The sequence below is a fragment of the Psittacula echo genome (assembly GCF_963264785.1).
Source record: "Psittacula echo genome assembly, chromosome: 1".
Classification (NCBI taxonomy): Eukaryota; Metazoa; Chordata; class Aves; order Psittaciformes; family Psittacidae; genus Psittacula; species Psittacula echo.
This window is the reverse complement of record NC_137735.1, coordinates 75,137,989-75,155,009: the sequence shown is the minus strand read 5'-3', so window position 1 is coordinate 75,155,009 and position 17,021 is coordinate 75,137,989. Positions and strand designations below refer to the sequence as shown.

The 17,021-nt window shown below is 43.0% G+C and overlaps 1 protein-coding gene across 1 annotated transcript in view; it reads left to right on the top strand.

The window, feature by feature from the left end:
- The window catches only part of ANK2 (ankyrin 2), a gene marked incomplete at its 5' end in the record, with an annotated part of 189,955 nt that overhangs the window by 170,668 nt on the left and 2,266 nt on the right, over positions 1-17,021 (top strand). The window contains 7 exons of the mRNA XM_080621291.1: positions 7,647-7,778; positions 8,297-8,443; positions 10,291-10,573; positions 12,948-13,233; positions 14,974-15,066; positions 15,535-15,618; positions 15,850-16,014. Coding sequence (XP_080477417.1) covers positions 7,647-7,778; positions 8,297-8,443; positions 10,291-10,573; positions 12,948-13,233; positions 14,974-15,066; positions 15,535-15,618; positions 15,850-16,014 — 1,190 coding nt within the window. The remainder of the gene's footprint in view (positions 1-7,646; positions 7,779-8,296; positions 8,444-10,290; positions 10,574-12,947; positions 13,234-14,973; positions 15,067-15,534; positions 15,619-15,849; positions 16,015-17,021) is intronic.

Sequence of the window (17,021 nt, the reverse complement as noted above, 5' to 3'; positions counted from 1 at the left end):
AGCACAGAGTGAAATGCAGGTGTCTGTCACTGAAAACTGGCTCAAAATTGTTTACAAAGAAAAGGAGTCAGGCAGAAATCTCACACCATGTCAAATTGTGCAATCCAACAAAAAATTGCTGCAAAAACCATTAAATTGGACAGTGTTTTGTATCTATCCCTAGAGCGGTACCATGCTCCTGGAAAGAAGTGAGGCTGTAGGAGTTAAAGATGAGTTGTGTTACAGTGAAAAGTACATTAATTTTCTCCTTGATAAAGAAGATTGTGCTCTATACTGTTTTTATAAGCATATATAAGTATATATAAGTATACTCACAGTATCACCAATACTTTTGCATATGTCACTCACCTCTTCCTGCCCTGTTCTGTGTTTCAATCCATAGAGAAGACTGGGAGAATCTGTCACTCATCCCAGCTGGAATATCTTGAATTTAGTAGGACTTGGACCTGTGCAATGTAGCAGAATAGGAATATGCTGAAAATGTTATAAAAATTAATAGACAGTTCTGAAAACAAAGATAGAATTAAGGGATGCTTGTCAAAGTAGACAATAATGGTTTATAGCATTTTAGAGAGGGCAGAGTAATACACTGCATAAATATTCCCATCTTAGATTATGGTAAAGATGGATTATAGTAAAGATGACTGCATCAAATGTTAATTTGGGGGATAAAGTGGCATTTGTTTTTTGTCCAAATGTATGTGACTCCCAAGGATTTGACTCTCAACTGTAGTTGCTGTATCTTTGTTGAAATTTACAGTTACACAAGAATCAGAATCAGAATTATCAGGTTGGAAGGGACCTTCAAGATCATTGAGTCCAACCCATGCCCTACACCTCGACTAAACCATGTCACCAAGTGCCACATCCAATCTCTTTTTAAACACATCCAGGGATGGTGACTCCACCACCACCCTGGGCAGACCGTTCCAATATTTTATTATTCTTTCTGTGAAAAATTTCTTCCTAATATCCAACCTGTACCTTCCTTGGCGCAGTTTGAGACTGTGTCCTCTCGTTCTGTCAGTTGCTGCCTGGTGAAAGAGACCAACCCCCACCTGTCTACAACCTCCTTTCAGGAAGTTGTAGAGAGTGATAAGGTCACCTCTGAGTCTCCTTTTCTCCAGGCTAAACAACTCCAACTCTCTCAATTGCTCCTCGTAGGGCTTGTGGTCCAAGCCCCTCACCAGCCTCGTTGCCCTCCTTTGGACGCGCTCAATCATTTCCACGTCCTTCTTAAACTGAGGAACCCAGAACTGGACACAGTACTCAAGGTGCGGCCTCACCAGTGCTGAGTACAGGAGAAGAATAACCTCCCTGTTTCTGCTGGTCACACCATTCCTAATGCAGGCTAGGATGCCATTGGCCTTCTTGGCCACCAGGGCACACTGCCGGCTCATATTCAGCTGGCCATCCACCAATACCCCCAGATCCCTTTCTACCTGGACACTATCCAGCCACACTGTCCCCAACTTGTAACATTGCAAAGGGTTTTTATGGCCAAAATGTAGGACTTGGCACTTAGACTTATTAGATTTCATCTTATTGGATTCTGCCCATCTATCCAACCTATCCAGGTCTCTCTGCAGAGCCCTCCTTCCTTCCAAAAGATCGACACAAGCTCCCAGCTTAGTGTCATCTGCAGACTTACTGATGAAGGACTCAATACCCTCATCCATGTCATCAATAAAAATATTGAACAACACCGGTGCCAGCACAGACCCCTGAGGGACACCACTGGTGACTGGTTGCCAGCTGGATGCAACACCGTTCACCATCACCCTCTGGGCCCGGCCATCCAGCCAGTTACTGACCCAGCAAAGAGTGCTCCTGTCCAAGCCATGAGCTGCTAGCTTTTCCAGGAGTATGTTATGGGGGACAGTATCAAAAGCCTTGCTGAAATCCAAATAGGCAGCATCCACAGCCCTTCCCACATCCACCAGGCGGGTCACCTGATCATAAAAGGATATCAGGTTGGTCAAGCATGACCTACCCTTCATAAACCCATGCAGGCTAGGTCTAATACCCTGGCCATTTCTGAAGTGCTGCTTAATAGCACTCAGTATGAACTTTTCCATTAACTTTCCCGGCACTGAGGTCAGACTAACTGGCCTGTAATTACCAGGATCCTCCCTACTACCCTTTTTATAGATGGGCGTCACATTGGCCAGCTTCCAATCATCTGGAACCTCACCAGTGAGCCACGACTGTTGGTAAATGATGGAGAGCAGCTTTGCAAGCTCATCTGCCATCTCCCTCATCACCCTGGGATGGATCCCATCTGGTCCCATTGATTTGTAAATGTTCAGGTGCCTCAACAATTCTCTAACTTCCTCTTCTTGAATAACAAGAGAATAACAATTGAATAACAATTGAATAACATTCTGCTCCCTAACACCACCTACCAACCCCAAAGTACAGTTATCTTGAGGGCAAGGTGTCTTCCTACTGAAAACTGAGGCAAAAAAGGCATTAAGCACTTCTGCTTTCTCCTCATCTTTAGTTACTAAGTTTCCTGCCTCATCCAATAAGTAGCAAAGATCAGTCTTACCCTTCCTTTTACCATTGATATATTTATAAAAACTTTTTTTATTATTCTTTACGGAAGTTGCCCATTTAAGTTCAAACTGAGCTTTGGCCTCCCTAATTTTCTTTCTACATGCCCCAGCAGCCTCCTTAAACACTCCCTGAGAAACCCTACCCTCCTTCCAGAGATGATACACCTTCTTTTTATTTCTAAGTTCCTTCATAACCTCAGTACCCATCCAGGCTGGACGCTTGCCTCATCGGCACATCTTTCAGCACACAGGAACTTTTTCAAATACATAGCTGATAAAACTAACACCAGAGGCAAGGTTGGCCCACTGGTGAATGGGATGGGTGACCTGGTGACAGAAGATACTGAGATGGCAGAGTTATTGAATGCCTTCTTTGTCTCAGTCTACTCTGCCGGAGGCAGTCCTGAAGAGCACTGTACTCCTGAGACCTCAGATGAAGTCAGGTCACTGGAGCAGTTTGCCTTAGTCCATGAGGAATGGGTTAGGGACCAGTTGAGCAATCTGGACATCCATAAATCCATGGGTCCAGATGGGATGCACCCGCGGGTGCTGAGGGAACTGGCGGAAGTCATTGCTAGACCACTCTCCATCATCTTTACCAAGTCTTGGGAAACGGGAGAGGTGCCTGAGGACTGGAAGAAAGCAAATGTCACTCCAGTCTTCAAAAAGGGCAAGAAGGAGGACCCGGGTAACTATAGACCGGTCAGCCTCACCTCCATCCCTGGAAAAGTGATGGAACACCTTATCCTTGATGCCATCTTAAGGCATGTCAAGGATAAGAGGGTTATGAGAGGCAGTCAACATGGCTTTACCAAGGGGAAGTCATGCTTGACCAACCTCCTAGCCTTTTATGAGGAAATAACATTGTGGATGGATGATGGCAGAGCGGTGGACGTGGTCTACCTTGACTTCAGCAAAGCATTTGACACAGTCTCCCACAGCATCCTCATAGCTAAATTGAGGAAGTGTGGCCTGGATGATCAGGTAGTGAGGTGGACTGCGAACTGGCTGAAGGACAGAAGCCAGAGAGTTGTAGTCTATGGGGCGGAGTCCAGTTGGAGGCCTGTATCTAGTGGAGTGCCTCAAGGGTCAGTATTGGGACCAGTATTATTTAATATATTCATCAATGATTTAGATGAGGGAATTGAGTGTACTGTCAGCAAGTTTGCTGATGACACTAAGCTGGGAGGAGTGGCTGACACGCCAGAAGGCTGTGCTGCCATCCAGCGGGACCTGGACAGGCTGGAGAGTTGGGCAGGGAGAAACTTGATGAAATATAACAAGGGAAAGTGCAGAGTCCTGCATCTGGGCAGGAACAACCCCAGGTTCCAGTATAGGTTGGGGAACGACCTGTTAGAGAGCAGTGTAGGGGAGAGGGACCTGGGGGTCCTAGTGGATGGCAGGATGACCATGAGCCAACACTGTGCCCTTGTGGCCAAGAAGGCCAATGGCATCCTGGGGTGTATTAGAAGGGGGGTGGTCAGTAGGTCGAGAGAGGTCCTCCTTCCCCTCTACTCTGCCCTGGTGAGACCACATCTGGAATATTGTGTCCAGTTCTGGGCCCCTCAGTTCAAGAAGGACAGGGACCTGCTGGAGAGAGTCCAGCGCAGGGCGACAAAGATGATTAAGGGAGTGGAGCATCTCCCTTATGAGGAAAGGCTGAGGGAGCTGGGTCTCTATAGTTTGGAGAAGAGGAGACTGCGGGGGGACCTTATTAGTGTATATAAATATATAAAGGGGGAGTGTCATGAGGATGGAGCCAGGCTCTTCTCAGTGGTAAACAATGATAGGACAAGGGGTAATGGGTATAAACTGGAACACAAGAGGTTCCACTTAAACTTGAGAAGAAACTTCTTCTCAGTGAGGGTGACAGAACACTGGAACAGGCTGCCCAGGGAGGTTGTGGAGTCTCCTTCTCTGGAGACATTCAAAACCCGCCTGGACACATTCCTGTGTAACCTTATCTAGGTGTTCCTGCTCTGGCAGGGGGATTGGACTAGATGATCTTTTGAGGTCCCTTCCAATCTCTAACATACTGTGATACTGTGAACAGACTTTTCCCGCACCCTCAAGATCTCTGTTTTGAGGCACACCCATCTTTCCTGAACTCCTTTGTTTTCAAGGGCAGTTTCCCAAGAAACTCTCAAAATGAGTCTCTTAAACAGGCCAAAATCTGCCCTCCAGAAGTCCAAAGTATAGGTCTTATTGATGTTCCTCCTGATTTCCCCAAGTATTGGGAATTCTACAATTTCATGATCACTGTGCCCCAGGCAACCTCCACCTCACCCACCAGTCTATCTCTATTAGTGAACAACAGGTCTAACATAGACCCTCCCCTGGTAGTCTCGCTCACCAGCTGTGACAGAAAGTTATCCTCCACACACTCTAAAAACTTTCTGGACTGCCTTTTTTGAGCTGTATGAAATTCCCAACATATATCTGGTAGGTTGAAGTCACCTAGAAGAAGAAGGGCTGAAGATCCAGAAACATTCTCCAGTTGCTTATAAAACAAGTTGTCCACTTCTTCTTTCTGGTTGGGTGGACGATAACAGACCCCCAATAAGATATCAGCCTTACTGGCCTTCCCCTTGATTCTTACCCATAAACATTCAACTTCATCATCGTTAATTTCAATACCTATAACATCTAAGACCTCCCTAATATAAAGGACCACCCCTCCACCCCTTCTCCCTTTTCTATCTCTTCTGAAGAGCTTGTAGCCATCCAGTACGATGTTCCAGGTATTTGACTTGTCCCACCACGTTTCTGTGATGGCGACTACATCATAGCTATATTGTTGCACCATGGCTTCCAGCTCTTCTTGTTTATTCCTCATACTACATGCATTAGTATACATGCACCTCAGCTGATCCACTGATTTCACCACCAACCCAGGCTGATTACCCTTGGACCTGCTTCCAGTCAGCCCAGCTGCATCCCCTTCCCCCTTCAAACCTAGTTTAAAGCCTTTTCAATGAGTTCTGCCAATTCATGAGCAAAAATTCTTCTACCCTTAACAGAGAGATGCAACCCATCCGTGTTCAGTAGGCCAGGTGCCGTAAAGGTTGTCCCATGGTCAAAGAACCCAATGTTCTGCCGACGACACCAACCCTTGAGCCACTTGTTCATAATGTGGGCTCTCCTATTCCTTTCATTAAATTTTTCTACCACCAAAGGGATCAAGGAAAAGATCACTTGGGCTCCTGCCCTATCAACCACTTGACTCAGTGCCCTAAAGTCCCTTTTAATTGCCTTAACACTCCTCCTTTCAATCTCATCACTGCCAGCCTGGAGTATCAGCAGTGGATAATAATCAGAGGGCCTAATCAACCCAGAAAGTCTCTCGGTGATCTCCCGTATCCAGGCCCCAGGGAGGCAGCAGACCTCCCTGTGGATTGGGTCCTGTCAGCATACGGGACCCTCTGTTCCCCTTAGAAGCGAGTCCCCCACTATGACTACTCTTCTTTTCTTTTTGATGTTAGAAGTGGTAATTCGTCCTACAGATGAAGCATAATTGAGAGGCTCACTGAGTAAATTATTGTTTTCTAAATCGTCTAGCTGGCTCTCTAGATCCTCCTGATCCAGGGTCTCATACCTGTTCTGAAGCGGTATCTGAGTTGGTAATGGGGGTTAGGAGGAAATGTTATTATTACCTCTCCGAACAGAGACCCATTTCCAATCCCCTTTGTCAACCAGGTGCCCTTCTACTTCTTGGCAGTTGGAGGCATGGGAGTCTTCTGACTCCTGGTGGGCCTCCCTCAAAGGTTCAAGGGTGGAACTCCACCAATCTATTTCCTTTTCACTTTCCCTAATACTCCTTAGTCTTTCAACTTCTTCCTTCAGCTCAGTCACCAATGATAAGAGATTACTAACCTGTTCGCACCTCAGGCAAATGTCCTCTGCCCCTGGTACTGCTGATAAGCTCAAACACTCTGCATAGGAAGGGGTCTGTACAGACACATCCTTTTGGAGGGTTCCGTTGAGTGACTTACACTCATGCTCACTACAGGTTTTGATCATGTAAGAACCATTACTTCCAAAAGCCCTGCTTGCCCTGCCTGCGCAAACTGCCGCGCAAACTGCCTCTCTACAGTCCAGTTATGACCCTGTTTGCCTACTCCTGTTCTCTGTGCTCTGGGTCGCCATGCTCCCTGGAAGCTCTTAGCCTTAAATACTGGAGCCAAGCCCCAAGTTTACTAGTCAGCCTGGAGATGAGGTTGTCCATGCTTCAAGGTTAGAGTTCCTTCCTCCCTGTTAAAATGTGATACCCTTCAAAATGAAGTCTGTGCCCCTGTAGTGACAATGACAGTGGAATAAAACAGGAATCCTTCTTTTTGAAAGCAGCAGAAATCCAGAGACCGGGAATAACAGTAGGATTCTCACAAATTCTCCAAGGTTTTGACTCATTCGATGACCTTTTTCAGCAGGCAGTGGCAGGAAGCTGCTCCTGGTTTCAGATACAGTAAAGATGCTACAGACTATTAAAACATTTCTCTTTTCTGGACTGCAGTCTGAGACTGTCCTACGTCAGAAAGACATCGGTTATCCTCAGTTTCATATTTTCAGTTTCGTTTATTCAACTGTTTCTTTAAATGAAATGAGTCCAGGGGAGTAGTAGTACAATGTTTTAATCTAGCCCTACTACAGAATGCCATTATGCAAAGTGAAACCTCTGCCTAGATTTCGATGATGCCTTCTAAAATATTCAGCATTGCAGAGGATAGAATCTGCTGAGCAGGGTGCTCTGATAGAAATATTTTTATCTGCTTGTGTGCTATTTCTGCAACTGTGCTATTTGACTGCTCATCACTGCTAAATATGGTCAATGACAGTGTGTGCCTCTCAGAACTAGGAATGATAGGCAGAAAAAATAAAAGCTCACATAGATTTCTAGATTTAAGCATTTCTGTCTTTGTCATGAAAATTACTGTTGAACCGTGCCTCTAAATATAACACAAGGTACACAGAAGCAAAGACAATCTGGTTTCAGAGAAGTCTGTAATCTACTTTGCTGACGATGGCTGTAAAATAGATTGAACGCAGGGAGAAAGAATAAGGCGTCTTTACAGAGGTAGATTTCTTTTTCAGAGCTAGCGAGAGAACTGGATTTCACCGAAGAGCAAATTCACCAGATCCGAATTGAAAATCCAAATTCGCTTCAAGATCAGAGCCACGCGCTCCTCAAATACTGGCTCGAAAGGGATGGGAAGCATGCGACAGGTTTGTTTCCTCTTACAGTCCATATAACTGTCTTCTATTTGCTAGTTGAGGTGAGAGATGCTCATTACAATCACAGAAAGAGAATTTGGGTAAAATGTAGGCTGTAGAAAGAATGACCATAGGTTGTACTTAAGATTTTTTTTTTTTAAAGCTTGTCTGCTTAACATGGCACAACATAGGATTCTCAGAGAAATAGATCAATCTTCTTTATTTGAGGGTGAGGCAGAACATCCTATAACAAAGAAAGAGCGTAAAAACAGAGGCCTCTTTTTCCTTAACGGGAAAATGGGGAAACTAAACAAACTGGTTACAGGAAGAGACAAAATGAGTGGTAATTTTTATAGGCAGCCCTTTGGTTCATTTTAGATTTTATGTAGTAATGATTCTAAATGCATCTGTATTTTATACGTGATATTATGTTGGTTGGTATCCTATATATGTCCTCCCTGTGGAAAACAGAAGGGAGAGAGCTTGTGAAATTCTTAACTTGGCTACACGGTGTCATTCTAATGCCACAGATACAAATCTTACCCAATGTCTTACAAAAATCAACCGCATGGATATTGTTCACCTCATGGAGACCAGCGGCATTGACTCCGGGCAGCTTCATGGCACTTGCACATACGTGGAAATGGAGCAAACGATAGGACTGGACCACAGTGAAGGTAAAGGTCTCCCTATCCAGGCTGTCTGGATCATCTCATCTGAGTGTTAGCTTCTGTTTTGAAATATTTGACTAGGAAAATCCATTAGCTCTTACAACTGAATGCTAGGATCCCATTTTGCTAGCACAGATAATAGGGATGAACAGAATCATGATGTCGCACTAGTTGCTATTTCATGGGGTACAAGATCTCCCCATCAGACGATTCTTTCAAAGCATATAAAGGAATTTTGTCAGAAACTACAGCAAATCCCAGTGCCTGGTTTGTTGAGTTTTTTTCTCATATGAGTACTTTAATGAAAGTTATGAAGCTTGCATTATGTCGTGGTTTAAGCCAGTTGGCAAGTCAGCCACGCAGTTTCTCCTACCCCACCCCCCCCCAGCCCCGAGGGATGGGGAGGAGAATTGAAAGAATGTAACTCCCATGGGTTGAGATAAAAACAGTCCAGTAACTAAGGTATAACACAAATCACTACTGCTACCAATAATAATGATAAGAGAAATAACAAGGGAAGAGAATACGATACCACCCGCCGAAAATGAGCCTGACAGAGAAGAGAACTTGCCCTTCCAGGAAACTCTCAGTTACATCCCCCAGGCATGACGTGCTGTGGTATGGAATACCTTTTTGGCCAGTTTGGGTCAGGTGTCCTGTCCCTGCTTCCTCCTGGCTTCCCCTCCTCCCTGGCAGAGCATGAGACTCAGAAAGTCCTTGGTCAGGGTAAACATTCTGACCAGCAACTGAAAACATCAGTTTTATCAGTATTATTCCCAGGCCGAAAGTCAAAACCACAGCACTGCACCAGCTACTAAGAAGGACAAAAACTGACTGCTGCTGCTGAACCCAGGACATATTAGGATTGGACTATAATTTGAAGAAGGAAAACTTCGGGGAAATCTTTGAATTCAAGTATCCAGGATATTGTAATTTTGCTATGATGCTGTTGGATTTCTTCAGTTTCCAAGTCCAGTAAATTTGAGCAATGGTTGCAAACTAAAGAAACACCTCCAGATTGCATGAAATACAGTTCTCTTTTCTGGATGTGATCTTTTACATCCTTAATATTGAAGGACTAGCTTAGTAAAATATTGAGACAGCTTCAAACATCCCATCTTGAAGAGTGCAGGAATAGAAGGTTGCTTGCTATAATTAGCATTCTAATATCACAACTAATTACTTTTAGAATGTATACCTCTGTTTCCAGCCCAAATTCAGTACAATCTTTTCCCACAAGCTCTTCTTCAGAGTTCAGTAGGTTTCTTGTGAATATGCCTAATAAGGAGAAAGAAAAGCCCAAGCTTGCGACCCATGGAACAGAAATGCAGTTGTTATTGTACATTTTTTTCAGAATGAGAGCCCTTGCTTTGAGATTAGGGGTTGAGGTGGGTGTTTATATGCTTTGAAGCACATAAACACGTGAGTTTTTGCACCTAGTCCTATGTGTATGTCTTTCTCCATACCTGAGTAGTTATTTTTTTCCATAAGCAGATCAATAAGGGGGTGGAAGTTGTAGGGTTGGGATATGTGTAACTAAAGCCTATCCTACTGTGCTGGAAAAACCTGTTATGGATCTTCTTGCATACTTTGAGGGTTTCAAGATTACTGACTCTAGGTAAATTTCTGGGTAATTTGCCTTTTGCCTGTTACTGAAAAGATTCATTATGTGGCAATAGCAGTGGTAATCCAGTGTTCCTTCAGCTACTTACAGAGGTTCCCACTCCAGATGTTTAAAAATTTCAGGCAGCATGTTCCATCCAGGGACTTAAAATGTGCATGGAGAACATGAAGGACTTCCTGCTTTCTAGTAAGACTTGTAATCACATTTGTCATCTCTGTTTTTCTTAAAGGGTTTTCTGCGCTGCAAGAAGAAGTATACAGTTCGAGGCATAAGCGAGAAGATGACCACAGAATATCTAAAGACAGTGAGCCAACCGAACACCCTCCTCTTGTCTCTGAGGAAGATGTGTCTGTCAGTTATTCTGCTTTTCAAGACAGCACTCCCAGGAGTGAGGCAGAAGTATCAATGGCTGAGATCCTGAGACAAGCACATAAGGAACAAGTCAAAGCTGAATTCTCAGGAAAACCCCAAGATGTGCCAGAAAAAAGGTCTGCTTCACCACAGGAATATTTGTAAGTATCAAAAGACCAGAAGGAAACCATGATGGAACAGGTTCTTTCTTTTCTGTGTAATAAGGGGATTTTACAGTTTTCTTTGAAACAGATGAACACACTAGAATTCTCCTCCAATTGCATGCACCTGTTTGTTACTTCCTACTGCAGGTTAAGGAGGAAACTTTAAGGATTATGCACGTCAGTCTGTAATTGTGCAAACAAAACCATGATCCAGTCTGGTACACATGAAAGAAGAGAGATGTAATGTGGAGTTGTTTGGGGGTATTTGCCAACCATATAGATTTCTCATGTTAGATGGCAAGTTGTGGTAAACTGAATGGAATTAACTCTACAGAGAAGGGCCTTCCTTTAACTTCAGGATGGCTTTTTCACTAAAGGCAAAAACTTTCCAACTTAATTGTTGCTTACAAAACTCAGAACCACATATTAGGAACCAGATTTTTAGAAGTAAATTGCAAATGGCCAAATGAACAGATGTGGGGTTTTTTATAGAGAAGGCAAAAGCACTTACGGGAGCAACACACAATGAAGTATAGATTTAGAAGACCTGCACAGCAAAGCCTTGAATTCTGATCTGGGGCTGTCAGTGGGGTCAGTTTCATTTGGAAAGGAACTTGAAAAGGCTTATGTTTCTTTCTTCCCACTGTCCCTAGTCACATGCTGATGACTCCATGCGGGGTTCTTTAAGGTACTAGTAGGCTAGCATATTACCAAGGATCCCCTCCCAAAAAATGAGGTTCCTGTGAGTGATTAGCTTTGATGTAGAGAAATGGGTCCAAGCGTTCCAAGTGCAGCTGAGTCCAGCAAGTGGTCTTTGGGGGAATTCTTTTGCTTGCAATATGCTTTACACCCAGGAGCAAGTGTGAGAGGTGGAAAGCAGAGTATGAGGTGGAGGACTTACATTGCACTGATAGGGAAAAATACCAATATTTCCTAAGGATTTTCCATGAGGAAATTAATGTTTCTGGGGAACAGAGAATACATTTGAGACACTACTGCACACACTAAATGAGAGTAGTGATATCAGGAATATTGCTCCCCTTCATGTCTAGTGTGAAAATTGGGCTGGAAATTTAAATAACTCTTAAGGAATTATACTACCATTATTCCTACCAAGAGAAACTATATAATAATACATATAATCTGGTGAATGGGGAGGGGGGAAAAAAGAAGCTGGAGCAATACTGTTTAACGTATACTACAATTAAGTTGTTTCATACTTTAGAATATAGTTGTTTCAAGGCAGTAGTCAAGGGAGCACAGCAAATTGTCAAAACCCAACTCGTATCAGATAAAAAGCCATTTATGTGCAAGTTATTCTGTAAGTGTTGTTATTACCGTTATCTACTTTTGGGATTGGTTATGGAGAAAGGAATCTGGATTCCTACTATTAAAATGTAACAATTTCCTCAGTTAATTTTTAGGACGAGCAGAGGGGAAGAAGCAAGCATGCTGATGCTGGTTCAATAGCCTCTCAGAAGTTTCAGAAGGGAAAGATTTAATTTTTGCAGGCTGGCTTTTTTTCAGGCTGTAATCCCACCATTTTTTAAATAGTTGTCCTTTTAGTCTTTTTAACAATATACATGAAAAGGGAAAATTCCCCTCAGAAGAAGATTCTAGGTGGTGAAGCAGGTAATATTGTCATGACTGGTGCAAATTAGATGTGACTTTTCAAGCTAGTGCCGGAGTTATGAGGTTACTTGATGAAACTCAGTTGGATGAGAGGTATCTCAATATTGGAAGCGGCTGTTAATTACTCATATGAAACAGGAAAATATTGCATGTACATCTGCTTTAATAGATGTCTTATCTTTCTATATGTTCGGTAGTGACGTGTGTTATAATTTGCTTAAATAACTTATGGTATCATTTAAATCATAGCAATGTTAAACAATGAAAATAACTTTGCAAACAAAGTAAGATTCTCTACCAAATTTCTGTTGGGTAAGGCTCTGGAACTCTATATAAAGGTCAGTCTCTCCTCACATGCAGCTGTATAGCTTGAAATTAATGGAGTAGTTACTTCATATCCATCTGTAGCCATCCAGTCTCTTTCCTTCTGGAAATAATAGGTAATACATAGGTTTTGGAGGACAGGAGCAACAGCAAAGCTCACATAAATAGTTTATGGAGACCAAGTTTATGGATGCAGCATTTGGACATCCAGTTGGAGATTTTCTAGGGTGGGAAGACAAAAAGGACTCCTAGCCTGATTGCTCTGGAGTTACTGTCAAGGAGTACTGGTTATTTCTAGACTTAGCTAGACAACAGACACATAACAATATGGAATTGGCACATAATAGGCCATAATTTATGGCAACTGGTAAATACTGCAAGGTGTAGTAACTTCCCTCTAACCTGTAAATTGCAGCATCACGACTCCGGGAACAGAATGGTCCATGGCACCGGTAACTGGGAATGCAGCAGGCGGGAAATCCACCCACTTTGCCACATTGAAGGAAGAGAGAGAGAAACTGTCCTTGCAGCCCCCACTGTCTGCTTGGAGAGGTGACTCTCCCATCATCCGAGAGCCTGAGGACACCCAGCTCTGCCAGGGTGACCTCTCTCCAAGGAGAACTAGTCTAGTGATAGTAGAGTCAACTGATGAACAGACAGAGCAGTTTGGAAAAGGCTACGAAGAGGAATCCTTAGAAAAGGTAAATGATGAGTTTGCTTTCACAGAATTGACACAAATTGAACAAGCTTATTCCTTAAGATGAGACTATTCTGAACTGTTCTAATTAATCCCCAACTGCAACTGAGACTTTTCTCCTTGCCTCTGTGGTTCTAAGTGTTAGCTGTAGTCAGCTGTATAAAGTCAGTTGTTTTCAGAGCTGAAGCAAGCCACATATCCTAAATCCAGACAGCTGAAATTTCAGTTCTTCTACCTTTATTATCCTTTTGTCTGTGACAGTTATGTCCGTGCATGTGAGAGAGAATCAGTGTAAGTCACAGGTGGAGAAACAAACTATGTACAAATGGATGGTGAAAATCAGGTGTAGCAAGTTACAAAGGAATAAGGTTAAAAGTTTATGAAGAAAGGAATGACTAGCCCAGAGTGGCATGAAGAATTACATGAAAAATACTATAAAGTTAGCGAGATGGAAAAGAGGTGGTGGGAGGTACACTGAAGAATACTAAGGATGTACCAGAAGAAAAGAACTTGAGAATGATGTTTAGGTAGTGTGCCAGCAGCAAGGAGAAATGGAGACGGGAGATGGAAGAGAAGAAAAAAAACTACGGGACATAGGTTATCAGTTGCGTAAGACAAAGGAACCTTATGGCAATGTTGGGAGAGGAGAAAATGTCAGAGGCAAGGAAACAAAGCAACTCTGTGGCTTTTAGTAGGGAATGTAAATGACTTGGCAGATATAGGTCTAAGAATAAACAGCTTGCTTTGCCGGTTGGAAGCAGAAGAAAAGGAGAAGGCATAATTGGGCAGAAGATGAGTTTATTGGTGAAGTTGGAGCAGAGGCAGCACAGTTCTACTTCAGCTGAAATTGCTTCCTGTTGTGATACGCACTTAGAAACCAGCTTTTCTTTATTGTTTGTATTGCCAAATGTGCCGCCTCTAGAATGAAGAGTTTCAGAGCTCTGCCTCTGGGATCATAGAAAAAGGTTCAATAAAGATGTGTGTGATAACTCAGACTTTGAAAGATTAGCTATGATGGGACTCAGTAGGATGGCTGCTGTAGGAAAAGCTGCCCTCAAAAATAATGGGCTTCTTGTTCCCTTCAGTTCTTTTATTAAAGTAAACCAACAACCACTGAAAAGAAACACCTCCCTCCCGCACCTTATTTATTTTCCCGTGGGTGCTTTTGTACTATTGACAGTTTGCAGACAGCTCTTTTCAGGTTCTCTTTGCCTTCTGGCCTCTTCCTTTAAATAGTTGAACCCTCCCTATGCGGGAGAGAGAACAACTTCAATGCTCATTACTAATTTTTCTTGATCTTTCCTGTGCCGGGGCTGCTTGTACGTTGTCCTGTAGTTCAAACTAGTTAGTCCTGCTGTCTATCTGTTTCACTTTGTACCTCCCAGTAGGGAGAATTAAAAGGCTTTAATATAATTTTCTGTGTAAGTAATACATAAACTGTACATGATATGTATGAATTCCAGAGCTGGTGTTAGTAGTGTCTTCCAGTCCCCTGCAGTGTAGTGATGTCATGCTGCAACTTTCAGGCTTTTCCCTGGTAACCTTAAGAGCACTAAGAGAGTCCCATAGAATTAGTACCACAAAGATTCATCCTTTTTTTTTTTTTCCACTGTGCTAACGAAGAGTTAATGCATAGTTGAGCGGCCAAAGCCTCCCGCCCCAAAGCAAAGACAGTTTTAGATAAAAATGAGTCAGTACTCCTAGAACTGCGTACAACAGAGCACCGCTTCCATGCTTCCCATAGGAAATAGCCAAGGAGTTAGGGAGGCTGGAGACCAGCTCAGATGAGGATGAGATGATCACTACCAGGGTCATTCGTCGCCGGGTAATTATTCAGGTACTGAGTGTTGAATGACTGCACGAGCCAACGGTGACTGGGCCCTGGTGACACCCTTAGGTCTGCTGCCAGGACAATATGCTGATATTGCATCTGATGCTGGAACACTCCCAACTAATGCATGGGCTTCAGATAAGCCATTCTGATACCTTTTCTTGAAGGGAGGATTACAGTAATACTGCTAACCCAATGCTTAATTATGTTAGATTCATCAGTTGGAGGCAGACAGAGGCTTCTCAGCCCCACACATGACATTGTAGGCTGGCATATATTTGCCCGGCCACTGCAGCATTGCTTTTCTTTGCATGCCTTTCTAAGTATTTATTTGCAGAACAACTGTTTTTTCTAACATTTCTCAGTAGTTTCTGGTTTTCCATTCTTGCACCGATTAACCGATTTTGACAGCGCTTATTTAAACTTACCCACACAAAGGCCTCACTTCATAAAGCTTTGTTCTTTGTTGTACAGGCTGATAGTATGCCTGAAATGCCACCAGAAACAGTCACAGAAGAGCAATACACAGATGAACATGGCCACACGGTCGTAAAGAAGGTATTGTCAGTTGCACCCCTTGCTACCTTCTTAATGTCCAAGATCCACAGTCATGGCAAAATTGTAAGAGTAGAGCATGGAAGGAACAAAAATTTCTCTTTGTGAGAGATTGCAATGTGTGAAGAGTTGGTTTGACTCACAAGATCATTTAGCGTTACAGTTAATAACAAGAATAAGAGGAAGAATGGTTTTGTTAAGTCTTTTGTGACAAAGCTCTATTTTCTTCTTCAGGTCACGAGAAAGATCATCCGGCGATACGTCTCTCCAGATGGCACAGAAAAAGAGGAAGTTGTAATGCAAGGAGTGCCACAGAAACCCGTTGCCATTGAAGAAGGAGATGGCTATTCAAAAGTCGTAAAACGGGTCGTGCTGAAGAGCGACAGCGAACACTCAGAGGTCAGATCTCATGCTTTCCTCATGATGATACAAAGCAGCATAAATGCCCCTTGCTTGCATTAAAACAAACACTGAGGTTTAAATGGTACTTGAAAAACCGTTTTTGCAGATGGAAAGGCCTCCAAAGACAGACGAAGAAAGGTGGGGGTGGGAAAGTGGAAAGAGGGAATGAGGACATGAATTCTGTCATTTATGGGAAGTACAGAATTCGTAAAGAAAACAGCTTCTTACCAAGATGACATACGGATAGAATGTGATTCTGTATTTGTTAGCATACATTTTACTTTAAGTAAAAGAGTAGCAGACATTGAAAGGAAATGATCAATGTTCTCCAGGTGTCCACAACTAAGCCTTTCTAAAACTAGACAGTTACATTAGGTTTCACTTTCTGGTGTGTTCTCTGCTTTGAAGAGGCAAAAAAAAAGTATCGCTTACATGCAAACTTTGTAGAGCCAGGTCATTAAAAAGCAATGACGACCTGCAAAGGTAAGCACCTTTCACTTTGTCTTTCCCTGCCTTAGTTCACTATGTAGCCATACCAATGTCTGGATGGACAGATGTAAGGTTTGAGGGCCAGAAGCTAGGCACCGGGCTTGCTTTTGGCAGGTCTGCAGTTGAAAATGACAGGTAACAAGCGAATTTCATTAGAAATGCTAAGAACAGAATTGTGGTTCTCTTGCTAGAATTCATCCTTGGAGTTAATTCTTTAGGAGGAAGGTAACAAGAAAACAAAGTAATTTGGTTTTATTTAGCTGACTGTACCAGAAAATACAGTCTTTTTCATACGGAACCCATATACAGTAAGTCTGTATTTTGTTCAATAAAATCGTGTTTGCCACTTTCGCTACCATTCTGGTCTGGTTGCTTCTGTAAGAGTTCCTTGGCTTTACAAGTGTGACTTGTCTCTCAGAAGAGTCTCTTAATGTTAAGTACGGACCAATACTGCTAATTGGTACTACCTGCGTGAATGCAGGGAGGAGTCGCAGCAAGAGCTCCACTTATTACTT